Source organism: Macaca nemestrina, chromosome 4 (assembly GCF_043159975.1).
Source record: "Macaca nemestrina isolate mMacNem1 chromosome 4, mMacNem.hap1, whole genome shotgun sequence".
NCBI classification, from domain to species: Eukaryota; Metazoa; Chordata; class Mammalia; order Primates; family Cercopithecidae; genus Macaca; species Macaca nemestrina.
In genome coordinates, this window is record NC_092128.1 from 30,888,963 (window position 1) to 30,910,487 (window position 21,525).

The window sequence follows — 21,525 nt, forward strand, 5'->3', positions numbered from 1 at the left end:
CTCACTAGGGGTCAAGGTCATGTAAGTGGCTCATCATGGTGGTCTCTGTGCAGCTCATGCCTTATCTCCTCACACCCTGTATAACTTGGAGTCAGGCACCCACCTCTTCTGGTTTGTCACCCTGTCAAATGCAAATGTCTCCAAAAGTCATGCACTGTGTGCCACGCACACAGTGGACATGAGGATGGCCTAGGACGTGCCCCCACATCAGTGCTAATGCTTCCTGCCTGGCATGATGCCCTTCGCCTGACTCTGGAGGGCTCCCTCTGCATAGCTCTGCTCCGGCTCTGCTCCCTGGGAACCTGAGACCCGTGTTTCCCCGTTCACAGCCAGTGAGACCTTTGTGCTGGAGTCCAGGACGCAGGAGTGCAGCTGTGATACTGGCTGCTCCCCCTGCATCCAGGCCCCAATAAACTCCGTCTTGGGGCTTCCCATGGTGGGTGGGGTGTACTGCAGCATCCTGCCCCCTAGCACTGCCCCTGCTCCACCCCACTCCCTGCCCAGTCCACTCAGCCCCAGCACAGGACCTTCTCCAGAACTACACCCACATCAGCAGGGAGGACTCATTTTCGGCTGCTGGTTTTCAGGTCTGTGAATCAGAACTGCCTCCTCCAAGAGACATCTACACACACACCCCAACTCCCACCACTAACTTCCTTCACTGTCTAAATGCAGATTTCAGGTCCGAGGCAAAGTGTCTATGTGTAAGTTTTGGCTGGGCATGGTGTTCTCCATGCCAGGTGAGGTATGGGCAAATGTCTTCTCCCTAGTCCATGCAGCCAGGGGCTCTGTGCTGTTTGCTGCTGTAACTTCAGCACCCAAACAGTGCCTGGCATGACAGGTACTCAGTGCACATGGGCTGAACGCCTTAGCTACAGGACTAGTTCCACGCCAGCAAGATGAAGGGATGGAGCCCCCTGCCCTGGGTGTGCATGACTCCCGCCTCCCATCACTCCACACTGGGCAGCCAGAGACAGCCCAGCCATCTCAGCCTCCCCACCCCCCACCTCCTGACACCTTGACTCCCTTCTGGCCTCAACCCCACAAAGCTCTCCAGAGCAGAGAGGTTCTTGCACGCCTGCGCCCTCTTCCCTGGGTGGTAACAGCAAACACTGAACACAGAATCTGTGCTGGGCCCTGTGTAAAGTGCTTTACAAATCTCTCTGAATTCTTTTCCATTTTTTTAAATTAAAAAAATAGTAGAGCTGGGATCTCACTATGTTACCCAGGCTGGTCTTGAATGCCTAGGCTCAAGCGATCCTCCTGCCTTGGTCTCCCAGTGCTGGGACTACAGGCGTGAGTCACGGTGCCTGGCCTCTAAATTCTTTTATTAACCTTACAATGTAGGAATTTCTACCTTTCATTCTTCAGTTTATAGATGAGGGAACTGCCTCAGAGAGGTGAGCCCATTTGGGGCACTCAGCTAATGCGTGGCACGCTGGGACTCAAGCTCAGCCCATCTGCTTTCAGAACCATATCCACCACTGACTCCTTGAGATCAATCTCATGGCCGAGTTCTTGACCAGCACCAACTTGGCCTGATAATTACTAGTCTGCCTGACATCTATCTATTGATTCAGTTTCTGAACTCAGCCTATGGTTCTGCCTTTTTGAAACCCTAATTTCTGACCCCCTGGTCAGGTCCTGTCCTGACCATGTGCTAGGACAGGCTGGAGGGAGGCGGCCAACTCAGGCATAGTGGTTTCTGCAGTGGGCTGGAGGGAGGGCTTGGTTCCATCAATACCATTTCCTCTATTGTGAAATCTCTGAGGCTGAGACACTGCTGACCACAGTTGAGTCAAGCATGTAAACGCCTTGCGAAGCCAAACAGAAGTATCATTGAGAATAACCGTAAGTAGCTTTGGCTTCATCTCCTTCCACATAATTGAGAATACAAAATGTTAACACCACAGGATCTATCCTGGACCTGTGGCATTCACGTGACTGCAGGAGAGCGAAATCTGCCTGAGTGGAGGGGGAGCTGGCCTATCTCCCAGGCCCAGATGACTCCTATAGATTGAGGCTGCCTGCTCACTGAATTGCATCAATATCACCTGATCCATGGCAGTGACTGGGCCCAGGGCCTAGAATGACTCGATTGAGCTAGGATAATAGGTCTGTATTGCCTGGCTGGACACAGCCAAGGCCCTCAGGCAGCAGGGTGAGGGACCCTTGTCTCCTGCTGGCCTTGTCCAAGGTTCTGAGGCAGCTGTGAAGAGGTGGGAGATGTGGGGCTCTGAAGCCCCTATCCTACCTTGTGTCAATTCAAGCCCCAGGTGCGGGTGCTCTGGCAAAGATACCTAGAGATTGTATGGTCCCAACATGTCGTCAGGACTATTTCAGGGAAAAATGTTTTCTGAAAGACCCTGGCACCAAGAACAGCCAAAACTATGGTGATAGGGGAAAAAGATGTTGCTTTCAGGGATGCTGATGTTCTACAGTTGATCCAAATGGTAGCTTCCGGAGTATATCAATTTGCAAAAAATCCACATATGCTTAAGATCTGTGCACTTCCCATAAGTTACACCTTAATCTGAAGTGAGCAGGGGGCCTTGAAGTCAGTGTCTCATGGAGGCCTGGTCAGCTCTCCCTGTCCTGGTTGGCTGCTTTTTCCCCAAAGGGTGGGGCTTCAGCTGGCCAGTGCCCAGGGCTGGTGAGATCAAAGTCCTTAGTTCTTTGGCCACACACTAGACTTGCAATGCAGAGAGCCTTCTGAGAAGAGCCCCACCAGCCAGGAGAGGGCTCTGCTCAGTGAGTTCCCTCAACCAGACCCATTGTTTATCAGGTAAACTGGTGAAGTTGTCACCCTGTCCTCAAAACCTTCCGCAACTCCCTGGAAGACTTTTCTCCTTTGAGTTCCTACACTTTATTAAAAATTTAATAGCCATCTACAGACGCACCTCCCAGACCAAGACGCAGAACATTCCCAGTCACTTACGTCTCCCCAGCATCCTTCCTTATCTCACCCCGGGGCCCTTTGCCCCACCTGGAGGTAACCACCATCCAGATTTCTGTGTTGACCATCCTTTTGCTTTTGTGTTTCATTACATATATGTAGGGTGTCCACATGTCCCAGTTTACTGGAGATAGTGTCAGCTTAAACTTGCAGTTCAATGTCAGAATTTGTGTTCCTTTTTGCTCGCAAAAACATCCCTATTTGGACAATAAATTAAATGATCACCTAGGTACACGTATATCTAAGCAATGTATTTTTGGTTTTGAGCTTTAGAATAATGGTACTATATAATATGAAGTTCTCTGAGATGTGCTTTACTCATTCAACATTATTTCTGAGATTTATCCTTGCTTTGTGTGGTCACAGTTCATTTTCATTGCTGAGTAATATTCCATTGTGTGAATACACCTTGCCATGCCTGTAGTGCCCCATTTTTGTTTGTAGGAACAAAGCTGCAGTGCCTATGCTTGCATATGAGTTGCCCAGGCTGGAGTGCGGTGGTGTGATCTCGGCTCACTGCAAGCTCCACCTCCCGGGTTCACACCATTCTCCTGCCTCAGCCTCCCGAGTAGCTGGGACTACAGGCACCCACCACCACACCCGGCTAGATTTTTTGTATTTTTAGTAGAGACGGGGTTTCACCGTGTTAGCCAGGAAGGTCTCGATCCCCTGACCTGGTGATCTGCCCGCTTCGGCCTCCCGAAGTGCTGGGATTACAGGTGTGAGCCACTGTGCCCTGCCAGTGGGTTGTTCTTACACATGCGAATAGCCCCTGGCCACAGAACCAGGAGGAAATTGCTGGGTCATGGGGGTATGGCCATTTCAACTCGACAAGCTAAGGCCACAGCATTTGTACATACATTACATCAATCAGGTCTTTCTTTTTTTTTTTTTTTTTTTTTTTTTGAGATGGAGTCTCGCTCTGTCGCCCAGGCTGCAGTGCAGTGGCCGGATCTCAGCTCGCTGCAAGCTCCGCCTCCTGGGTTTATGCCATTCTCCTGCCTCAGCCTCCCGAGTAGTTGGGACTACAGGCGCCCGCCACCTCGCCCGGGTAGTTTTTTGCATTTTTAGTAGAGACGGGGTTTCACCATGTTAGCCAGGATGGTATCGATCTCCTGACCTCGTGATCCGCCCGTCTCAGCCTCCCAAAGTGCTGGGATTACAGGCTTGAGCCACCGCGCCCGGCCACAATCAGGTCTTTCTTTCACCAACATCTGCTCTCAGTATACTGTGAGCCCCATGAGGCTAGAGATAACTCTCCCTTTTCTCCCCAGCCCTTAGAACAGTGCCTGGAGCAGCTCAGGAAATGTTAAATGCCTGCATATTCAGGGGGCTATGGATGGCTCAGGGCAGACTTATTCCCATCCCGGGGGAAAAAACCTGAAAGATGTTGCTGCTGGCAAAGCCACAGGAGCAGCCGCATTTTTGCATGTGCTGGTTCCTGCACAAATCCAGTGCACTGTCAACATGCAGTGGTTAGAAATATTCTGCCTGCTTGAGGGCTCTGGGCCTGTGACAGCAGTCACTCCTCTGCCCTGTGCAATGACACCCTAGCCTCCTTCATCTGAACCGGGACCCCACCTCACCCTGTAGGTCCCCGAGGGCCAGGCCTGCTGGGATGGACACCCTCCAAGGTGAAAGCCATGATGGAGAGAAAAATCATAGGCCTGGGGCCCGGAGACCTGTTTTCTATTCCTGGCCCTGCCATTAATAAACTGGGTGACCTTGGGCAAGTCACTTTATCTCTCTTCTCATTGTATAAAATGAGTTTGGACAGTGATAGCCAATTCTTGCACTTGAGGACTCATCAGAATCACCTGTTAAAATGGATCCCGAGGCCCTACCCTACGGGGATTGGGGTAGTAGGTCTGGAGTGGCACTTAGATACATGTATAGTTACATGACAATGAATTTTAAAAGACCACTGGAAACACAAATGGTTAAAAAAAATTCGATAGTAGACAGAGATTATAATAAAAAGCAGCCCTTCCCACCCCTAGTGTGCTTCCTACAGGCAACCACTTTTAATCATGTTTTTGATCTGATGGTTACTATCTTAGTGCTAAATAATAAGCTAGTTCTTGTTTTATCAACTTCAGACATTACCCATTGTCTTCCTGCTATGATAGATGAGGACTCAGCTCGCTTACCCCCCCCCCCACCACTCCTAATATAGTTCTGGCACTATTTTTGGAAGCTGTATTTTAACGAGCACCCCAGGTGATTCAAATGTAGTTGGCCTGCCAGTCACACTTAGTGCCTAGTGAGACCTGGTGGAGACACCAAAGTGCCCATGGCCCACTTTGAAGCCCCTGATTTTGCTTGACTTCTGGACTTGCTGGTAGGCCCTTTCCCTACCTGTGGAAGCTCAGAAAGGCTGGGCACAGGAGTCACAAGGACAAGCACACTGTTCTGGGATTGTTGGGGACGGAACTGCCTTGCCCTGTCATCTTGCTTCCCCTTCTCATCTTGTGTCACCTTCTGCCCCTGGTTGCATAATTAATGTGAGCAGATTTCTTCTTTAGGGCCTGACACAGTCCTAGCAGACAGCTCAGTGTCTGACTTCTTTCTAATAATCAAGGAGTGGTGTATTCAAACAATGGACCACACAAAATGCACAAACTAAAACGAACCTAACCACGCAGATGAATCTCACAGGTGTGCTGGGTGGAAGACATCAGGCACATAAGAATACATATGGTTTGAGTCCCCTTACGTAAAATGTAAAGCTACACAAACCAAGAAAAACAAAACAAATCAACATAAAAACATAACAAACAAAATAGGCCAAAATCATCTACTGGGATAGAAGAGGGGTTACTTTTGGGGGTGAGAGCAGCTGTGGAGGGGCGCACGAGGGGCTGCTGATGCTCTTTTTTGGTGTGTGTGCTGTTTGTGTGGGTAATGTTCACTTTGTATTTGAGCGGTACCCTTTTCATTTGTGCACCTTTTCGAATGTGTCTATTTCCTTATGAATGTTATTTCCCTTAAAGGAATGAAGAAAAACCAAGCAGCTCTCCTTCCTCCCTCCTAAACTCCCCCTTAAACAAGCCCTTCCCAGGATGGAACCAGGCAGGTTGAGGAGGCCAGAAACATGCCTGTGTGGTAGAGTGGGGCTGGGGAGGTGGGTTTGGAGCTGGAGCCCAGAGACCTGATCCTGCCAGTCTTGATGTATTCCAGAGTTCCAGCCTGGTGCCCCACAGTGCAAAGCTGCCTGCTGGGTCAAGGAAGTGGCTGGAAATGAGGCCCAAGCATGTTCCCTGGGAAGGATGACAAGATACTTGCCAGCTAGGACCCATGTGCCTTCTTCCCCACCTGCTTGCAGCCAAGCTGTCCAGGGAGAGGGTGGTGTATGGGCCCCCAGCCCGCCTCCTCAGGCTGCTGGCCAACCTAGTGTAAATATTATTACACGCCTACGCATCTGAAGGACGTTAATTATTAAAACACATGCCACCCAGGGTAGTGCACTGTAATTAGGTTCAAATTAAATTAGCATCCTCTTGTAATTAGGACATCAATAACCACTCTTGAGGCACCAGCTTTCTAGCCCATCCCCATTGCTTCCCAACATGGGCTAATGCAAAAAAAGGGGTCCATTGACTCTCTCCCCAGGACACAGAAATAATCAAATCAATAAATAAAATGGAGGCAGTCACGGGAGCCTTTCCCTCCACTGCCTGCCTTCCCTACTGATCCCGTACACTAGTAAGAGGAGGGAGATGAGGTCGCTGCGGAGGAGTCTCAGGCACCAATACTTCCCTGGTGGCTTTCCCAAGCCCTGGGCTCTGCTGCATCCACCCTCAGAGACCAGGAGAGTCCTCAACCTGCCCAGAGATAAGTGATGCCTTCCCGCCATCTGCTAGCCCCAGTTCTTTTCCTTTCCTCTGGGAAACTTCCCAGCCACCTGGGTCAGGGCCTCTGTCCCTTAAAGTCCCAGGGCACCACCCACTGTTGTGGCTTGTTATAGATAGCATGGCATCTGCTGCCTCCTCGAGAGTCCAGAGAGATGACCTTGGCACTCACTGGACCCAACACTGTGCTTGGCACTATCTGGGTCTTATTCCCTGTTTGGAGGAAGCCTAAATGGATGGGTAACAGGTGCTCAAGACACTTCACTATTCAACAGGAAAGGTGGACGGAGAAGCAGAACCCATGATCCTGAGGCCAAGGTGCAAGTTTTCTAACTCAAGGGGAGTGGGAGGAACCTGTGGAGAGCTTTTTCTGGCTACTGGTGCAAGGGCTGGTGCTGAGTGGACAGCTACAGATGAAAATAGAACGTGCCGATGTGTGCGCACTCTGCGAGTGCCTCCTTCAAATCTGCGCCCTTGGCACGTGGCTTGCCTCACCCTGGTCCCAGCCCTATCCAGGTCACACCTCAGGAACTTGGCAGATGTGATACAGAGAGAAACATCAAGTTGGGGTCAAAACCAGACAAGCTGTGGTAGCGCCTTCCTGCCTGGTGACTGATCTGACCTTTGTCTCAACCAGCCTTGGAAGAGAAAAAAATCAGAAGTGGGAAGGCTCAGGCATAATTTCAGTTGGAAAACTAAGGAGAGTTTATCCTTGGGTGCAGATGTAACCAAGGCAACTGTGAAGACCGTGAGATGATTTCAGACCCTTTCACGAAAGAGCGGGCTGGCATCTTGCCTTCTGCCAATTGTGTTCACTGTGAATACACATTGCACCCTACCAGAAGCACCTTGGAGGTCAAGAAATAGGTGAGATGGGCATTCTCTTCTTGATGGATAAAAATAAAACCAGAGACCATGGTGAGAGTGTGCTTCTCTGCTGGGGGCAGGACAGCTTCTCCAGGAGTGGGGATGATGGAGAGATTCACACCAAGTAATCATCCACACCCCTCCTGACTTCCTGGGCCCCCTAAGAGGCTGCACGTAGTCAAGGGAAGCACAGTTTACTGGACCATAAAGGGTGTGATTCAGACAGTATAAGAACTTGTTCTGGCTAAGCCGGAGGCACTGCAAGTAGAAACTGTGAGTCCCCAAGAGGACCAAGGGGAACTAGTGTTTCTGGAGTTGAACTGACTCAACATTTCTCCCCACGGCCCCTCCCTGGTTCTTCCCACCCTCACCTCTCTTAACTATAATGCACCTTGAGTATAAGCAGCACACATGAGAACCCCGTAAGAGCCCTGGCCAGAACAAGTGTGTGTTACGGCAGGACCTCCAGCTAAGGAATGAGATCTGGCCAGCCAGGCCCTACTACCTCCACTGACTCTCCCTGTATCCCCCAAGATCAAAGGGTCACTTTTATACGGCAGCTTGGAGTATCACCCCAGATCAAAATGTTGGTGGGATGTGGGGCTGTCAGAAAGACGTGCCTCCAAGTTTCACCGAAGTAATGTGCCAGGGAGGGGAAGGAGCACACAGGTAATGCCGTCAGTGGAGGAATAATGAGGCACTGGACACTGTGGGCGTGGGGAGTGGTGACTCTCACACTTGACTTTCTCTCCCCGGGACTCCTGGCCTCACACCACTGTGGCTCCTCCCTCATGGGCTACACGCAGCCTGAGGATTCCGAGCTCCAGGGCCAGTTCTACCTGAGGACTTTTGGGGAGAGCTTATCAAGTCAGACATGAGCAACGGTTAACCTGGAGCAGACAGGCCTCTCACCTGGGACCTGGACCTGGGTCCCTCTTGGAGAAGCCGGTCCTCCTAGCTCTGTTCTCCAGGGAAGAACCAGGGGGCCTGCGTTCTAACCCACTCTATCCCAGCCACAGCAGGAATTAGGGAAATCACCTCATTTCTCTCAGCTGATTTCCTTTTGAATCCTTTCTTGGGGATCTGGCAGGGTCTGCCTAAGGCTAGGTCCAGCAATTCACAGTGGTTAAATTGTCCTGGGTGCTGCTGGCTAAGCTGCTCTCTCTAAGGTCCTTGAAAACAGCCATGTGCAATAAGTCAAAAAGGACCTGTAGCCTCCTGCATGAGGGCCATGGTGCCAAGCGGTGCCTACTGGGGCCAGGAGTTGCTTGCTCAGACTCTGAAGATCTGCCTTGCTTTCCCCAGCTGGCTCTATTTTTAGGGAGAATGTCCAGGCATTTGGATGACTATCTTGGGGGTCATTCAAGTGTCCAGGTCTCCTCCTGGCTGAAGCCGCCAAGACTCCATGCTCTGGACCACACTGTGACCAATAAGGGCTGCAGACAGCACGTACTATTTTATTGGGCCTCAAAAGCTTTAAATACAGAATGGGCTGGCCAGGGCAAAGATGTGAACACACTGGCATTTTAGAATGGATGTATCAGAAAAATCACATAATCAACAGTTGGACAGAGAGCTGGGAGGAGGGCAGTCTAGGATAGAGGCAGGTGCCAGCTGGCAGTCGGCCTGGGTGTTAGGATTACTCCCTCCACTAGGACATAGTCTTTGATGTTCCTTCCTGATTTGAGGACTCTTTTTAAAAAACCACAAACCTCCAAATAAAACCAACTGGGAGAGACTGTGGATAGCAGTGCCCATCATCACAGAGGACAAGGGTCTGCCCCAGAAAGCCTTGGGGTCCACCCCCCCACCAGCCCCAATGCCACCCTACAAGACATTTCCACACACTGAAGCAAAGCTGGACCCAATCTACAACCCCTGTCTGGGGTTTGGAGTTGAAAACGCCCTCCCGGCAGAGGAAGAGGGAATGGCGTGAGCGGTGCTGGGGGCCAAACCCGATCCCCTCCTTAGCGGCTGTAGCCAAATTCGTCTGCATCATCAGCTCGAAAGTCTCCATAGCGCCACAGATTCAGCTGTAATAAAGAACAGAAAATAGCTCTTCAGGGACATGGGACCCACTGGAACTCAGAGGGCCAAACCCCTCAACTCAGTGCCCTCTCGGGGCTCCCAAGGCAAGAACTCACCCTGGCGCTCTTGGCTGACTCCTGGGCATTCAGGTATTCTGTGATCTGGAGGGACGAGAGAGGAAAGGGAGTGGTCAGGGGTGCCCTCAAATGATCAGCCAGCAGGACCCTGCAGAATGCTCAGGTCAGGGCCACAGCTGTCCCTTGCTCAAGCCCGTCCAATGGAGCCTAGTTCCCTCAGAGTAAAACGCAAAACACAATCACATTAGTCTCCTGGCTTATTCCCTTAACTCTTTGCACTAGCTCTTCTGTCTGCCTGGAACGCTCCTCTGGTCATGTGCTCCTGGCTACCTCTCCCACCCGCTTCAGGTCTGTGGTAAAGTATCTCCTTCTTAATGAGGTCTCAGGCAATCCCATTTAAAATTACAACCTAGGCCAGGTGTGGTGGCTCTCGCCTATAATTGCAGCACTTCGGGAGGCCAAGGCAGGAGGATCACTTGAGCCCAGGAGTTCAAGACCAGGCTGACCCCATCTCTATAAAAAAATGAAAAAATTTAGCCAGGCATGGTGGCCCATGCATGCCTGCTAGTAGTCTCAGTTACTTGGCAGGCTGAGGTGGGAGGATCACTTGAGCCAGGGAGTTGAAGGCTGCAGTGAGCCATGATTCCGGCACTGCGCCACTGTACTCCAGACCCGGTCTCAAAAGAAAGCAAACCAAACAAAAACAATACAAATACAACCTTCCCCTCCCATTCCTGACTCCCTGGATTCCACTTCTATTTTTTCACTACAGTTATCATCTTCCAATATCCTATTTAATTTACTTATTATGTTCATTGTAATTGTTGTCTCCTCATGCTTGAATGTAAGCTCCTCAGGGCAGGGGTGCTGTCTCTTGCTCACTGATATACCATAGGCCCTCAATAAATGTCTGCTGATAGAATGAATAAATAAATGAACCCATGTTTTGTGTTTATCTCAGGGACTGCAGCAGAAGGAATTTTCTACATAGCAGAGGCATTATGGGCAGTTTCATATGCGGTACATTAAGATCTCCAATTCTATAGGGAGGCTGAAGCTGACCTCCTAGGAGCCATTTCCTAAGGAAAGTGGGGGTCTATCCAGAGGGGCCTAGGGGTTGGGCTTCTCTTGAGACACAGTGGCAATCCACAGGGGTGTCTTGTTCCAGTGTGTCATCAGCCTGCACAGCCACCAACACATTATGTGGGCCTGCGGTGCTTGAGGAAGAGAGGAAAGGCCAGGAGGGCTGGGAGAAGGGAGAGCAGTGGGCAAATGGAAGAGAGATGAAGAGGAGGAGTGTCTGGTTTTCATGCCACGCCTTTCTTGTCCCTGTCTCTGAGGGAACATAGGGAGACGCTGGCCACATCCTGCTGCCCTCTCATCACTTTCTGCCAGGAGACAGCAGCTCTGTGAGGGGCAGAGCTTCCCCTAGTCTGGCCCTCTTGGATGGGTCGCTGATTCAGCCCAGCTGGGAAGCAGGGCTGGTCTGCAATAGGGCCTCAGTGGCTGCTTGGTGAGAGGGCAGAGAGGGACTCAGAAATGTATAATGTTGGGTGGAAGGGGCTGCCTTGTATCCAGAGCCCAAAGCTAATCACCAATGGCTGCGCAGTGCAAGCTATTTCCCAGGTATCAGTGCACTGATTGTCATGATCAGCCTTGAGAAGTGGCAAGGCAGCTAGTGCTCCCCTCACTTCATGAGCAGGGAGCTGGGGCTCAGGAGGCTGGCTTCTCCTCTCAGAACGGCGGAGGCAGGACTCCAGGTTCACAGGGCTTTCCAAACAGCTGGAGGGTTGTGTGGCAGAGTCCTTCTGGGCCCTTCGGTGCTGCCTCCTCGACAGCTCTGGCTCGGGGTGGCACTGGGTATTAGGAATTGGTTATTGCCTTGGAAACTGTCTGTTGGAGAGTACGACTGGGAGAGCGGGAAAGACAGGCCTTGACCCTCTCCACATCGCCCCTGGCAAAGCTTTCTCGCCTGTCACCTGGGGGTACATGGGGAGGGAAGCTTTCCGCTCTAGTTTGCAGCTGCATTCTCAGCCAAACCCGCAGCCAATTAATTTGGGATGTAATTAACTTTAAAACAAAAACAAAAAAACCCCAACAAACCCAAATCCATTATCTTTCCCCAGCAGGAACAGCAGGATGGTGGATTCCCTGCTCCCTTCCTGGCTTGTGGAACAGTCCCCTTCTCTGTGAGGGCGGTGGCGCAATGCTGGGGCCACCTCTCCACATCACGTACCACTTTCTGGAACTGTTTCTCCTTGCGCACCTCCACCATGACCAGCCCCTCCTTCACCAAGCCCAGCCCCACATCGCCCTTGGAATCTGCAAACTGCAGGGTGACGTGGGGGCAGCCGGAGCTCAGGTGTTCCACGTTGAGCAGGCACTGAGTGTTCTGGATATCCCGAACCACGCTGTCCACGGCGTCCGTGCGGGCATCATCCTGGAGCAGAGACACACTCAGGTCAGAGCAAGCCAGAGAACCACCACTTGGGCCCCAGCTCCTGTCCATGGACTCCCAAGAAAGTCTGGCTAGCAGGGGCCTGTAATTCACTCCCCAGAGAACCCTAGTGAGGCTGGCCAGGCACAGCGGCTCATGCCTGTAATCCCAGCACTTTGGGAGGCTGAGGTGGGTGGACCCCTTGAGGCCGAGAGTTGGCGACCAGCCTGGCCAACACAGTGAAACCCCATCTCTACCAAAAACACAAAAATTAGCGGGGCGTGGTGGCGCATGCCTGTAATCCCAACTACTCAGGAAACTGAGGCATGAGAGTCGCTTGAACTTAGAAGGCGGAGGCTGCAGTGAGCCGAGATTGCACCATTGCACTCCAGCCTGGGTGACAGAGTGAGACTCGGCCTCAAAACAAAACAAAACAAAAACAGAAAGAACCCTAGTGAGGCAGAAACAGGCTCTGGATAGGAAGTCTTCCCCTTTTCTTTTCTTTTCCTTGCCCTCAGCCAGAGACTATTTGCAAGTGACCCCTTTCTTTCCTACCCTGTGCTCCCACCTGCCTGCCCTGTGTCTCCAAGGAAAAGTGAATTCTTCCCACTCAAAGCTCACCTACACTTGGTGTCCTCTCACTTCCTACCTCCTGCAGGACCTTGCTCCAGTGCACTAAGTCCATGACATCCTCTGTCTCCGTCTTTTTTTTTTTTTTTTAAGAGACAGGGACTAGGCCAGGTGTGATGGCTCACGCTGTAATCCCAGCACTTTGGGAGGCCAAGGTGGGTGGATCACCTGAGGTCAGGAGTTCAAGACCAGCCTGGCCAACATGGTGAAACCCTGTCTCTACTGAAAATACAAAAATTAGCTGGGTGTGGTGGCGGGCACCTGTAATCCCAGCTACTCGGAAGGCTGAGGTGGGAGAATCGCTTGAACTTGGGAGGCAGAGGTTGCAGTGAGCCGAGATTGTGCCACTGCACTCCAGCCTGGGCGACAAAGCAAGACTTCATCTCAAAAAAAAAAAAAAAAAAAAAAAAAAAAAAAAGGAGATAGGGACTGGCCAGAGTGCAGTGGTACCATCATCTCACTGCAACCTTCAACTTGTGGGCTCTAGGGATCCTCTCACTGCAGTCTCCTGAACAGCTGGGACTACAGGCGTGTGTCACCACACCAAGTTAATTTTTTTTTTTTTTTAAGAGACAGGGTCTTACTATGTTGCCCAGGCTGGTTTTGAACTCCTGGCCTCAAGCAATCTTCCCTGCTTGGCCTCCTATGCTGGAATTACAGGCGTGAGCCACTGCACCTGACTCCACATGTCTGTCTTCACCGACCTGTTTTGTGATACTTGCCTTCAGCATTTTCTGTAGCTTCTCTCCTGCCCTTCAGCAACTTTGTGAAAAGGTGGAGAGTAAATGTGCTTATTCTTCATTTGCACCTCTTATCTGGTGACAGTGCCAACCATGGTGTTCATGCAGCTCTCACTCCAGGTACCAGGCACCTTCGCAAAGCTAAAGCCAAGGGCAGCCCCTGGGAAGCCTCAACCTGCCTGATCTCCCAGGGGATCTGGACATTGCAGACTGGCTTTCTGTTTCTGGGGATAGAGGGTATCCACGACCCACAGCATGGGTTCTCTCCTCTCTGGCTGCACATGCTGCCTCTGGGCTCCTGTTCTCAGATGGCAGGACCCCAGCACTTCCTAATACTCTCTCTCCTCCCCATCACACCTTCCATATACTCAATCTGGGCAATCTTGTACACCACCACGGTTTTAACTACACAGACCCATACATTCCGGGTCTCATCTCACTCCCCAACTGAAAACTGTAAGTCTGCCTGGAGGTCCCACTGCCCAAATTTGCTCCTTCTCATTCTCCTTGGCCAACAGCAACATATCCACACATAAGAAACCCAGCGCCACCTTCGTCTCTAGCCTGGACTGTTATAATTGTCTCCCACCCATTCCTTCTAGTCCCTCTGTTCACTGTGCCATCAGAACTAACTTTCAGAAACGTTTTGGACCATGTCACACTTCTCCTAGAAATGGTGCCACATTCCTCCTGCCTATACAGCACAAAGAATAAACTCCTTGCCAGGGTAGACAAGTCCACAACATCAAGGCCTTTCCCATCTCACCTCCTGCCACTGCCCGATCATCTCCTGCCACTTTCCAAAAGCCCCCTGGGATCCAGCTGTGGTGGTCTAGTCTTTGTCCAAACGCACTCTGGCCTACCTGCTTCTATGAACTAGCTGGAATGCTCTAATACTACCTCCTCGGTAGCATCTTCCTCAACTTCCCATCTCTTGAGTCCTATTACTAAGAGACCATCATAGTTTCCATCTTCTCCTGTCAGCCCATGAGGGCTGCAGCAGCGGCTGAGTGTCAGTGGACCCTTTGGAAGGAGGAAGACTCCAGACTTACATCTTGGGGCACCTGGATGAAGGCGAAGGCATACTCCGTGGCTTGAGCTGGCAGCACCCGAGTGCTGAAGGCAGGTGGTAGGGTTCCCAGGCGGGTGGATGGCAGGACTTCTCTCTGCAGAGAAAGCAGCAGGCCAATATGTCACATACTCGCTGCCCCCTTGCTCTCTCACAGGACAGCTCTCTGTGGCCAGGCCTCTGGGAATGCAAACTCTGGGCCACCCTGTTCGTCCCATGACTTGGTTCCACTTTGCCAGATACAAAGGCTCCCCAGTGGGTGAAGGCTGGGGAGAATGTGCCCTGCGGGTCCAGCAGTAGATGGGGAGCTGTGGCTCATACCCTCACTGGGCCTGGTGCTGGCACACCTAGTGGTTCCCATGAAAACAATCACAGTATAACTGGACTCTAATCTTTTCCATTTCCTCCCAATGCCCTTCTGTCTGTGACATGGGATCTCTGACTACGTTCCCACAGGCCAGTGGGTGCTCCAGCTGCTGGCTAGGGGAGCACACCAAGACAAGTATCCCCGTGGTCACTGGGCCTGCCTGTGGTTCTGGCCCAGGCATCTGGGTTCGCCCTCGTCTGGCAGGACCTCTTCCTTTGTGTATTCCCAGGAGATAGGTTGGCAGCATGGCCCAGCTCTGGGATCTCTATTAACAGATCCTCAGTCTTAGCCCTTGAGGAAGGTATGGGAGGAATGCAGACAAGCAGAGTCATGACTCAGGAGCATCACCCTCCTGACCCTCCTGAACGACAGCTTTCTCACGGGCTCGCTGCTGTTCCTAAAGAGACTCTCCCAGGAGTTGTCAGTAGACTCCCAGGTCCAGCTGGAGAGATTTTCTCCCAAGGGTGCCAGTCACTGTCACCTTGTGACTGTCCCTTCCCAGCAAGCCTGAGTTTGGGGATGTGCTGGGGATTAGCGCATGGAACAAACACCCAGTTTGGCTTGAATACCAGGAACTGTGGGTGTAAAGGCCCTCCAAGTGCTACAGAGGCCCTGCCCCGATTCTGCAGAGACCTCAGGCAGAAGAGGAACTGTGGGTGTGGCTGGACACTCATCTGTGGGGTCTGGACGTGGGACCTATCAGTGCTTGCAGCCACTGGTCATAGACCCCAGTTTTGCTAGGTCACTCAGGGGGCCTGGCCTGTTACACGCACAGCAGAGATGCCCCAGTGCTCATTGTTCTATTGGTAGGCTCAGAAGGACCTTGGAGAGATCAGACGGATTTGACCCGGGGGCTGCTGTTTGATAGCCCCCCCAACACCCTGGTCCCCAACACTCACATTGCCGTAGTCAATGTAGAAGACATGTACTTTGGCAGGAGACTCGACTTTCTCTACTCGGGCACGGTACCTGCAATGGCATCATGGGCAGAGCTCAAGAGACAGCCCTGAGGAGTCTGGGCTCCCAGAGCCTCAGCAATGGCGGGGCAGGGGCACAGCATTTTCCTGCCTGGGTTCAATGGGTGTCACAGGGGACAGTTACTGCACTCCATCTAGGCCCAGCCTCGGGCACTGTGGCCACCACCTAATGGAATCAGAGCATAGCTGGGAGCAGAAGAGGGAGAAAGGAGCATGTGGAGCAGATTAATGTGTCCTTGGGGCATAAAGCAACAAGACTAATGACTAGATTGATGTCTGCTGTTTAAACCCAGAGCACTAAACAGCAGCTGTAATTAGCCAGCAGATCTGTCTGGGAGGCCGCAGCAGGGAACACATCCAAGTCACTTCGTCACCCTGGGAAGGCCGTGGGCCCTCCCTTGGTAGATTACACATCAGCGACCTTCTTCTGGCCTGTGAGCACTGCTGCTCATGTCCTAGACAGCCAGGGAGGAGGGTCAGGCAGCTGGTATGGGCTTACCGTGGCCCAGCCTCTACCTCAGCCCCGTGTAACATCATTCTTCCCGGGTGAGGTGAGGGGTGTGCTGGACAGCCCGGCCAGCCAGCCAGCCAGCCAGGGCTCCCACTCTGGAATCCCCAGAGAGAAGGAAGAAGCCACTTCTGTCTGGCAGGGGGTGCACAGGCCAGAGCGAGGCCCCAAATGGGCTGTGGGCAATGAAGAGGGACACTCAGGAGAGTTGCTGGGGGCCACCATTAACCAGCTGGGGAAACCAGACTGCTAAGGCAACGCCCGGGGCCTGAGGACAGCCTTGCTATCGTTCCTGCTCAAGACTCTGCCTTGCTGTTCCAGGTGGCTTACCATTCTCCATCTACAAATTTGGCAATGCAGAACTCTCCCCTGCGGGGGGCATAGGAGCCCTCTACAGGGGGGTGGCTGGCAATGTCATTGCGCATGTTCTCCATCAGCTTCTCCAACTGGGTGCCTGCCAGGGAGGAAGAGTGCAGTGAGACCTGGGAGCTGGGTTCCTCGAAGCCGCTGGAGGGTTTTTCTGGGAGGCGTTGGGGAGGGAGCTCAATGTGAAATTCTGGGGGGCACTGCAGCACTGGCTTTGTCCCCAACCCATGTGGGGAAGCCCTCTTGGTCCTCACTCCAGAGGTTTCATGCCATCTGCCTTCAGAAGTGGCACTGGTGACTTGCTGACACATTGGGCCTTAAAGGCACACACAGCCTTGCCATCTCAGCTCTCCAGTCTGCTGGCCCAGGATGTGGGAGCCCTTGGGATGTGCCTGAGCTTTGATTAAGGAGGTGGAGAAAGCAAGAAGACAGGGAGCAAGGACAATGCCAAACAGCCTTCTCCAGGGTGAGGGCTGGCCAGCCTGTACTGCATTTCTACAAGGCCAGCTCCTGGCCTGGGTCACAGAGGTGGTAACTGACAGAAGCCACTGTCCACTGCCTCCCAGGGGGCAAAAGTAGGGATGAAGGATGGGCCCCACACCACTGTGGAAAAGGCCCCAGAATTGAAGCCATGGAAGATGGGGGAGGAATTCTTGAATCAGGACCTAGAGCCTCAGTATTATTCAAACTTGGCCACTCTGACCCTTGTCACCCTGCAAGATACATGCTGAACTTCCAGTGCTGCTGGGCTGGGGCTCTACTGTCCCACCCCGCTACTCAGGGCCCCTGATCCACTGGAGGAGGGATTCCCTACCTTGTCTTTCCCTAAGCACTCTGACTTTGGGTCAGCAGTCCTGCTGCTTTTGCCTGTTTTGGCAACACCTAGGGCCTACTCAGTTTCTCTCCCTGGCTCCTTAAAGAATCCTCCCACCCTGACTCTGGGAGGCATCAGTCCCCTGTGGCTTCCCTTTTTATGTCCCCTCTGGCCCTGATTCTGGCTCAGTCTCAGACCCTTTTTGCCCCTTTCCTCTCAGAAGCAAGGAGGGTGACTGTGGATGTCTAGTCTAAGTGTGGGAGTCCTCTCTTTATCTTCAGGGCCCAAGGCAGTGCTGTAAGGAGGGCGCAACATATGTCTGTTGTTACACTTGCCACAGTCAGCCTTACAAGTTACCTGCTACTATACTGTGAGCTCCTTCAGGGCATAGACCATAGCTCACTTCTTTCTGTTTACTCACGCAAGGCCTGGTAGAATCCCCAATGCATGCAGGGTGCTTAATAATTCAGCTGCATTGAAAATAAACTCTGCATAAGCATGCAGGGATGTGTGTCCACTCTTAGGCTGCTGCAGAGGCCACTGGTCCTGCATCCACAGGACAGAGGCCTGAAGGTAGCAGCTGCCCCTCCCCCTCCCCAGTGGCCAGCCCTCTATAATTCTCTTTAGACAGTGTTCCTACCCCAGACAGTGAAATTCCAGGGATTAAGAAGCCTTGACAGACAGCTTCCTCCCTAACTTGGTCTACTTTCATTTTTTTGCTCCAAGGCAACAGAAGCAGGACTTTGCCTCCTGCCAACAGGCAAAGCCCTCTGGGAGGTCCTTACATAGACTCACTGGTCATTTGCAGCTAATGGCAATGTTTTTGTCAGATCCTTCTCGAAGACAGACTTTAATTGAAAGAAGGGAGACGGGGCGAGAGGATGCCCCCTGAAAGGGGATGAAAGGTTTCAGCAGAGGGGGGCTGTGGATTCTGAGGTTTATCTCCATGGATACCACGGAGCCACCAGAGGGCAGGGGCCTTCCTCTCTGGAGACCACCACAAATCCCCAGGTGGCCCGCCAGGAAGGGCCTCACTCCCTTCTCTTCCAGCATTCCAAGGACACATGGTTTTCTCTTTTTTCTTGTTTTCTGCTTCAGATTTCTGCTCCCTAAGACTTCAGGGGCTTGTTCCGAGTCAAGGCGGGTCCTCCCCAGCAGGGCCCAGCAGCTGAGTGGAGCCTGCCTGGGAGTGATCGCCTCCTTTTGCTCAAGTTCTCTGGGGGACTGGTGGGGATTTAGGGGTGGTGAATTCTAGCTGGTTCCTCTGCCCAGGAACAGCTCTTGTTCCTACCTAGACCACCACTACAAGACTCCTTCCCTGTCACATGACCCAGCCCTAGAGGCTGGCCACCGCCCGATTTCATTCCCAAGGCAACTGCTGGAGCAGCTTTCGGCAGGACTGTGGCTGACCTCAAGAGAACCTAATCCCAAAGGCTCATCGGCTCCATCTCTACCCCTCCCCTTCGCGTTTTTCCTTTTTAAGCACAGCCAGCCCAGGGCCAGGAATGGTCAAGTTTTTCCTGGTGAAATGACACTCACAAAGGCAGCTGCCTGGGAAATAGCATTAGAGGGAAGTGGCTGAGACAGGGCTGGAGTTGGCGTGGGGTGGGCTGAGGAGGCTGGGCAGAGCTGTGTCCTGCCATCTGGGGGACTGCCTGAGTGTCACTGACACTTCCAGCTCCCTCTGTCCACCTCTGCCTACCATGATTTGTTTCCTGGGATCCAGAGGCAGCTCTAAGAGCTTTTCCTTCTGCTCCAAACTCAACTGTTTCCCTGCACAGGGTGGCCATGAGAAGAGGGAGGTCAGGATGGAAAGCATAAGCAGGTGGAGGTGGAGTCGAGCCAGCGGCTGCTAGAGCTTTCTCCTGCCCTTTGGCCTCCAGAAACCCCAGGTTTCTGCCCCGGGGACCCTGGCAACAGTGTACACCACTCAGGATGGAAGGAGGAGAAGGTCCTTCAGAGACTGCCCGGGGATGTCTTCCCCTAGAGCGCTGCCTGTTTCCATGGAAACTGGCTATCACTCAGGGCTATGTTAACCTCTACAGAAGGAGAAACCCCAGCAGAGACAAACCCAGCACCACTCCTTGCTCCCCCAGAGGGAAAGGGGCTGAGCGATGCCTGGCTGATGCCTGACACACTCTGGGGGCTACAAATCCTCCTGCCCAGCATAGTCAGGAGTGTGTGGGAACAAACAATCACCTAAAAGGCTCAGAGCTCCACCCAGATAAACCTAGTTATCTCACCTGCTCTCAGAGGACCTGCCCGGCAGCACCTCCATGCCTGAGCCCACGCCAGGGCTCATGTGAAGGTTCCTGAAATAACCCCAAGCCCAGAGGAGCAGTGGGACAAGGCAGGGGGATAGGGGCGGCAACGTGAGCTCTTCAGGGGAGGCTCCTGGACGGCCTAGGCAGCGTTCCTCCCACCCACTGGGCAGAGGCCTCCTACCCCCAGGCAGCCCTAGCTGGACCAACCAAGGAACCACGAGCCAGCGGCCTGAGCACTCACCAGTCTCCACATCCTGCACGTAGAAGTGCAGGTCGTCAGTGATCTCGGTCACAAACACAGGCTTGTAGCTGGCGGATCGCTCCTTCTCCTCCAGCACTGGCATCACCTCCTCCACAGGCTGCTCCTCATAGTGGGCCCAGACCTGCATGTTCAGTCCGCAGAAGTGAGAAGAGGGTGAGGAAGTGAAGTCATAAAGGACACGGGGAGGCCAGGCGTGGTGGCTCATGCCTGTAATCCCAGCACTTTGGGAGGCTGAGGCGGGTGGATCACGAGGTCAGGAGTTCGAGATCAGCCTGGCCAATATGGTGAAACCCCATCTCTACTAAAAATACAAAAAATTAGCTGGGTGCGGTGGTGGGTGCCTGTAGTCCCAGCTACTTGGAAGGCTGGGGCAGAAGAATTGCTTGAACCTGGGAGGCACAGGCTGCAGTGAGCCAAGATCATGCCACTGCACTCCAGCCTGGGTGACAGTGCAAGACTCTGTCTCAAAAAAGAAGAAGAAGGAGGAAAAAAAAGACACTGGGAAAGAGGTTTTGGGCAAATGGGATCAGCCCTGGGTGAGTGACTGTGGGGCACTGGATTCACACCCGGCTGAGCCCCTGAAGCCCTCTATCTCGGAGGCGAAAGGTGGGCTCTCTAAAGTTCTCATCTAGCAGTTCTCAAATTCGGGCAGGCATCAGAACCAACAAGGGAGTTTATTAAAAATGCAGGCCCCGGATCCTACCCCAGGCCCACCAAATTACAATCTGTTCTGAGCATCCCAGAGAGAGTAAAAAAGAGCAAAACCAGACTCCCAGGCCATCTCATGCACGTCCAAGTGTGAGAGCCCTGCTTTCATGAACTCTTTGGCTCTGGGCTCCTCACACCCGCACCTCTCTTGCTCCGGTTCCCCATCTCCCTTCCCCGTGGCCCTCTGCAGGGCGCCTCTGAATTCTGCAGGACCTCCTGCTGTCACAGGGCCTCTGGTGCTCCTGAGGCAGTCCAAGCCGCAACCCTAGGCTGGGGAAGAGCTCACCAAGAATGCTTCTGCTCAGCATTTTCTCCATCCTCCTCACCTCCAGCAGGTTGCTCTGACCTCAGCCCAGAAGCTGGGCCATGCGCTCTCCACCCTTCCCTCTCTCCCTTCCTTCCCCAGGCCCTGTGCTGTCAGGGCTGCAGTGGCTCAGAAGCTGATTTGACGTGACAGTGTGTCAAGTCCAATCCTGCAGCCAGAAGATTATCCAAATGGTGAGGTCTGTCAGAGCAGGGGAGGGAGGTGGTTTCCAGCTGAGCAGCAGGAAGGGTGGGTGGGAGAGTCCAGAGACTGGATCACGCTTGGGGTCCCAAAGACATA

The 21,525-nt window shown here is 52.8% G+C and overlaps 1 protein-coding gene across 1 annotated transcript in view; it reads right to left on the reverse strand.

Annotated features, from left to right (window-relative positions):
* Positions 1-9,111: 9,111 nt before the first annotated feature.
* Positions 9,112-21,525, reverse strand: part of LOC105474726 (staphylococcal nuclease and tudor domain containing 1) — a 439,238-nt gene continuing 426,824 nt past the window's right edge. Inside the window, exons 18-24 of the mRNA XM_011729557.3 lie at positions 20,193-20,334; positions 16,838-16,961; positions 15,922-15,991; positions 14,639-14,752; positions 12,016-12,219; positions 9,819-9,863; positions 9,112-9,707 (exon numbers count right to left, since the gene is read on the reverse strand). Of these exons, the coding sequence (XP_011727859.1) occupies positions 9,642-9,707; positions 9,819-9,863; positions 12,016-12,219; positions 14,639-14,752; positions 15,922-15,991; positions 16,838-16,961; positions 20,193-20,334 (765 nt within the window). The 3' untranslated portion in view covers positions 9,112-9,641. The remainder of the gene's footprint in view (positions 9,708-9,818; positions 9,864-12,015; positions 12,220-14,638; positions 14,753-15,921; positions 15,992-16,837; positions 16,962-20,192; positions 20,335-21,525) is intronic.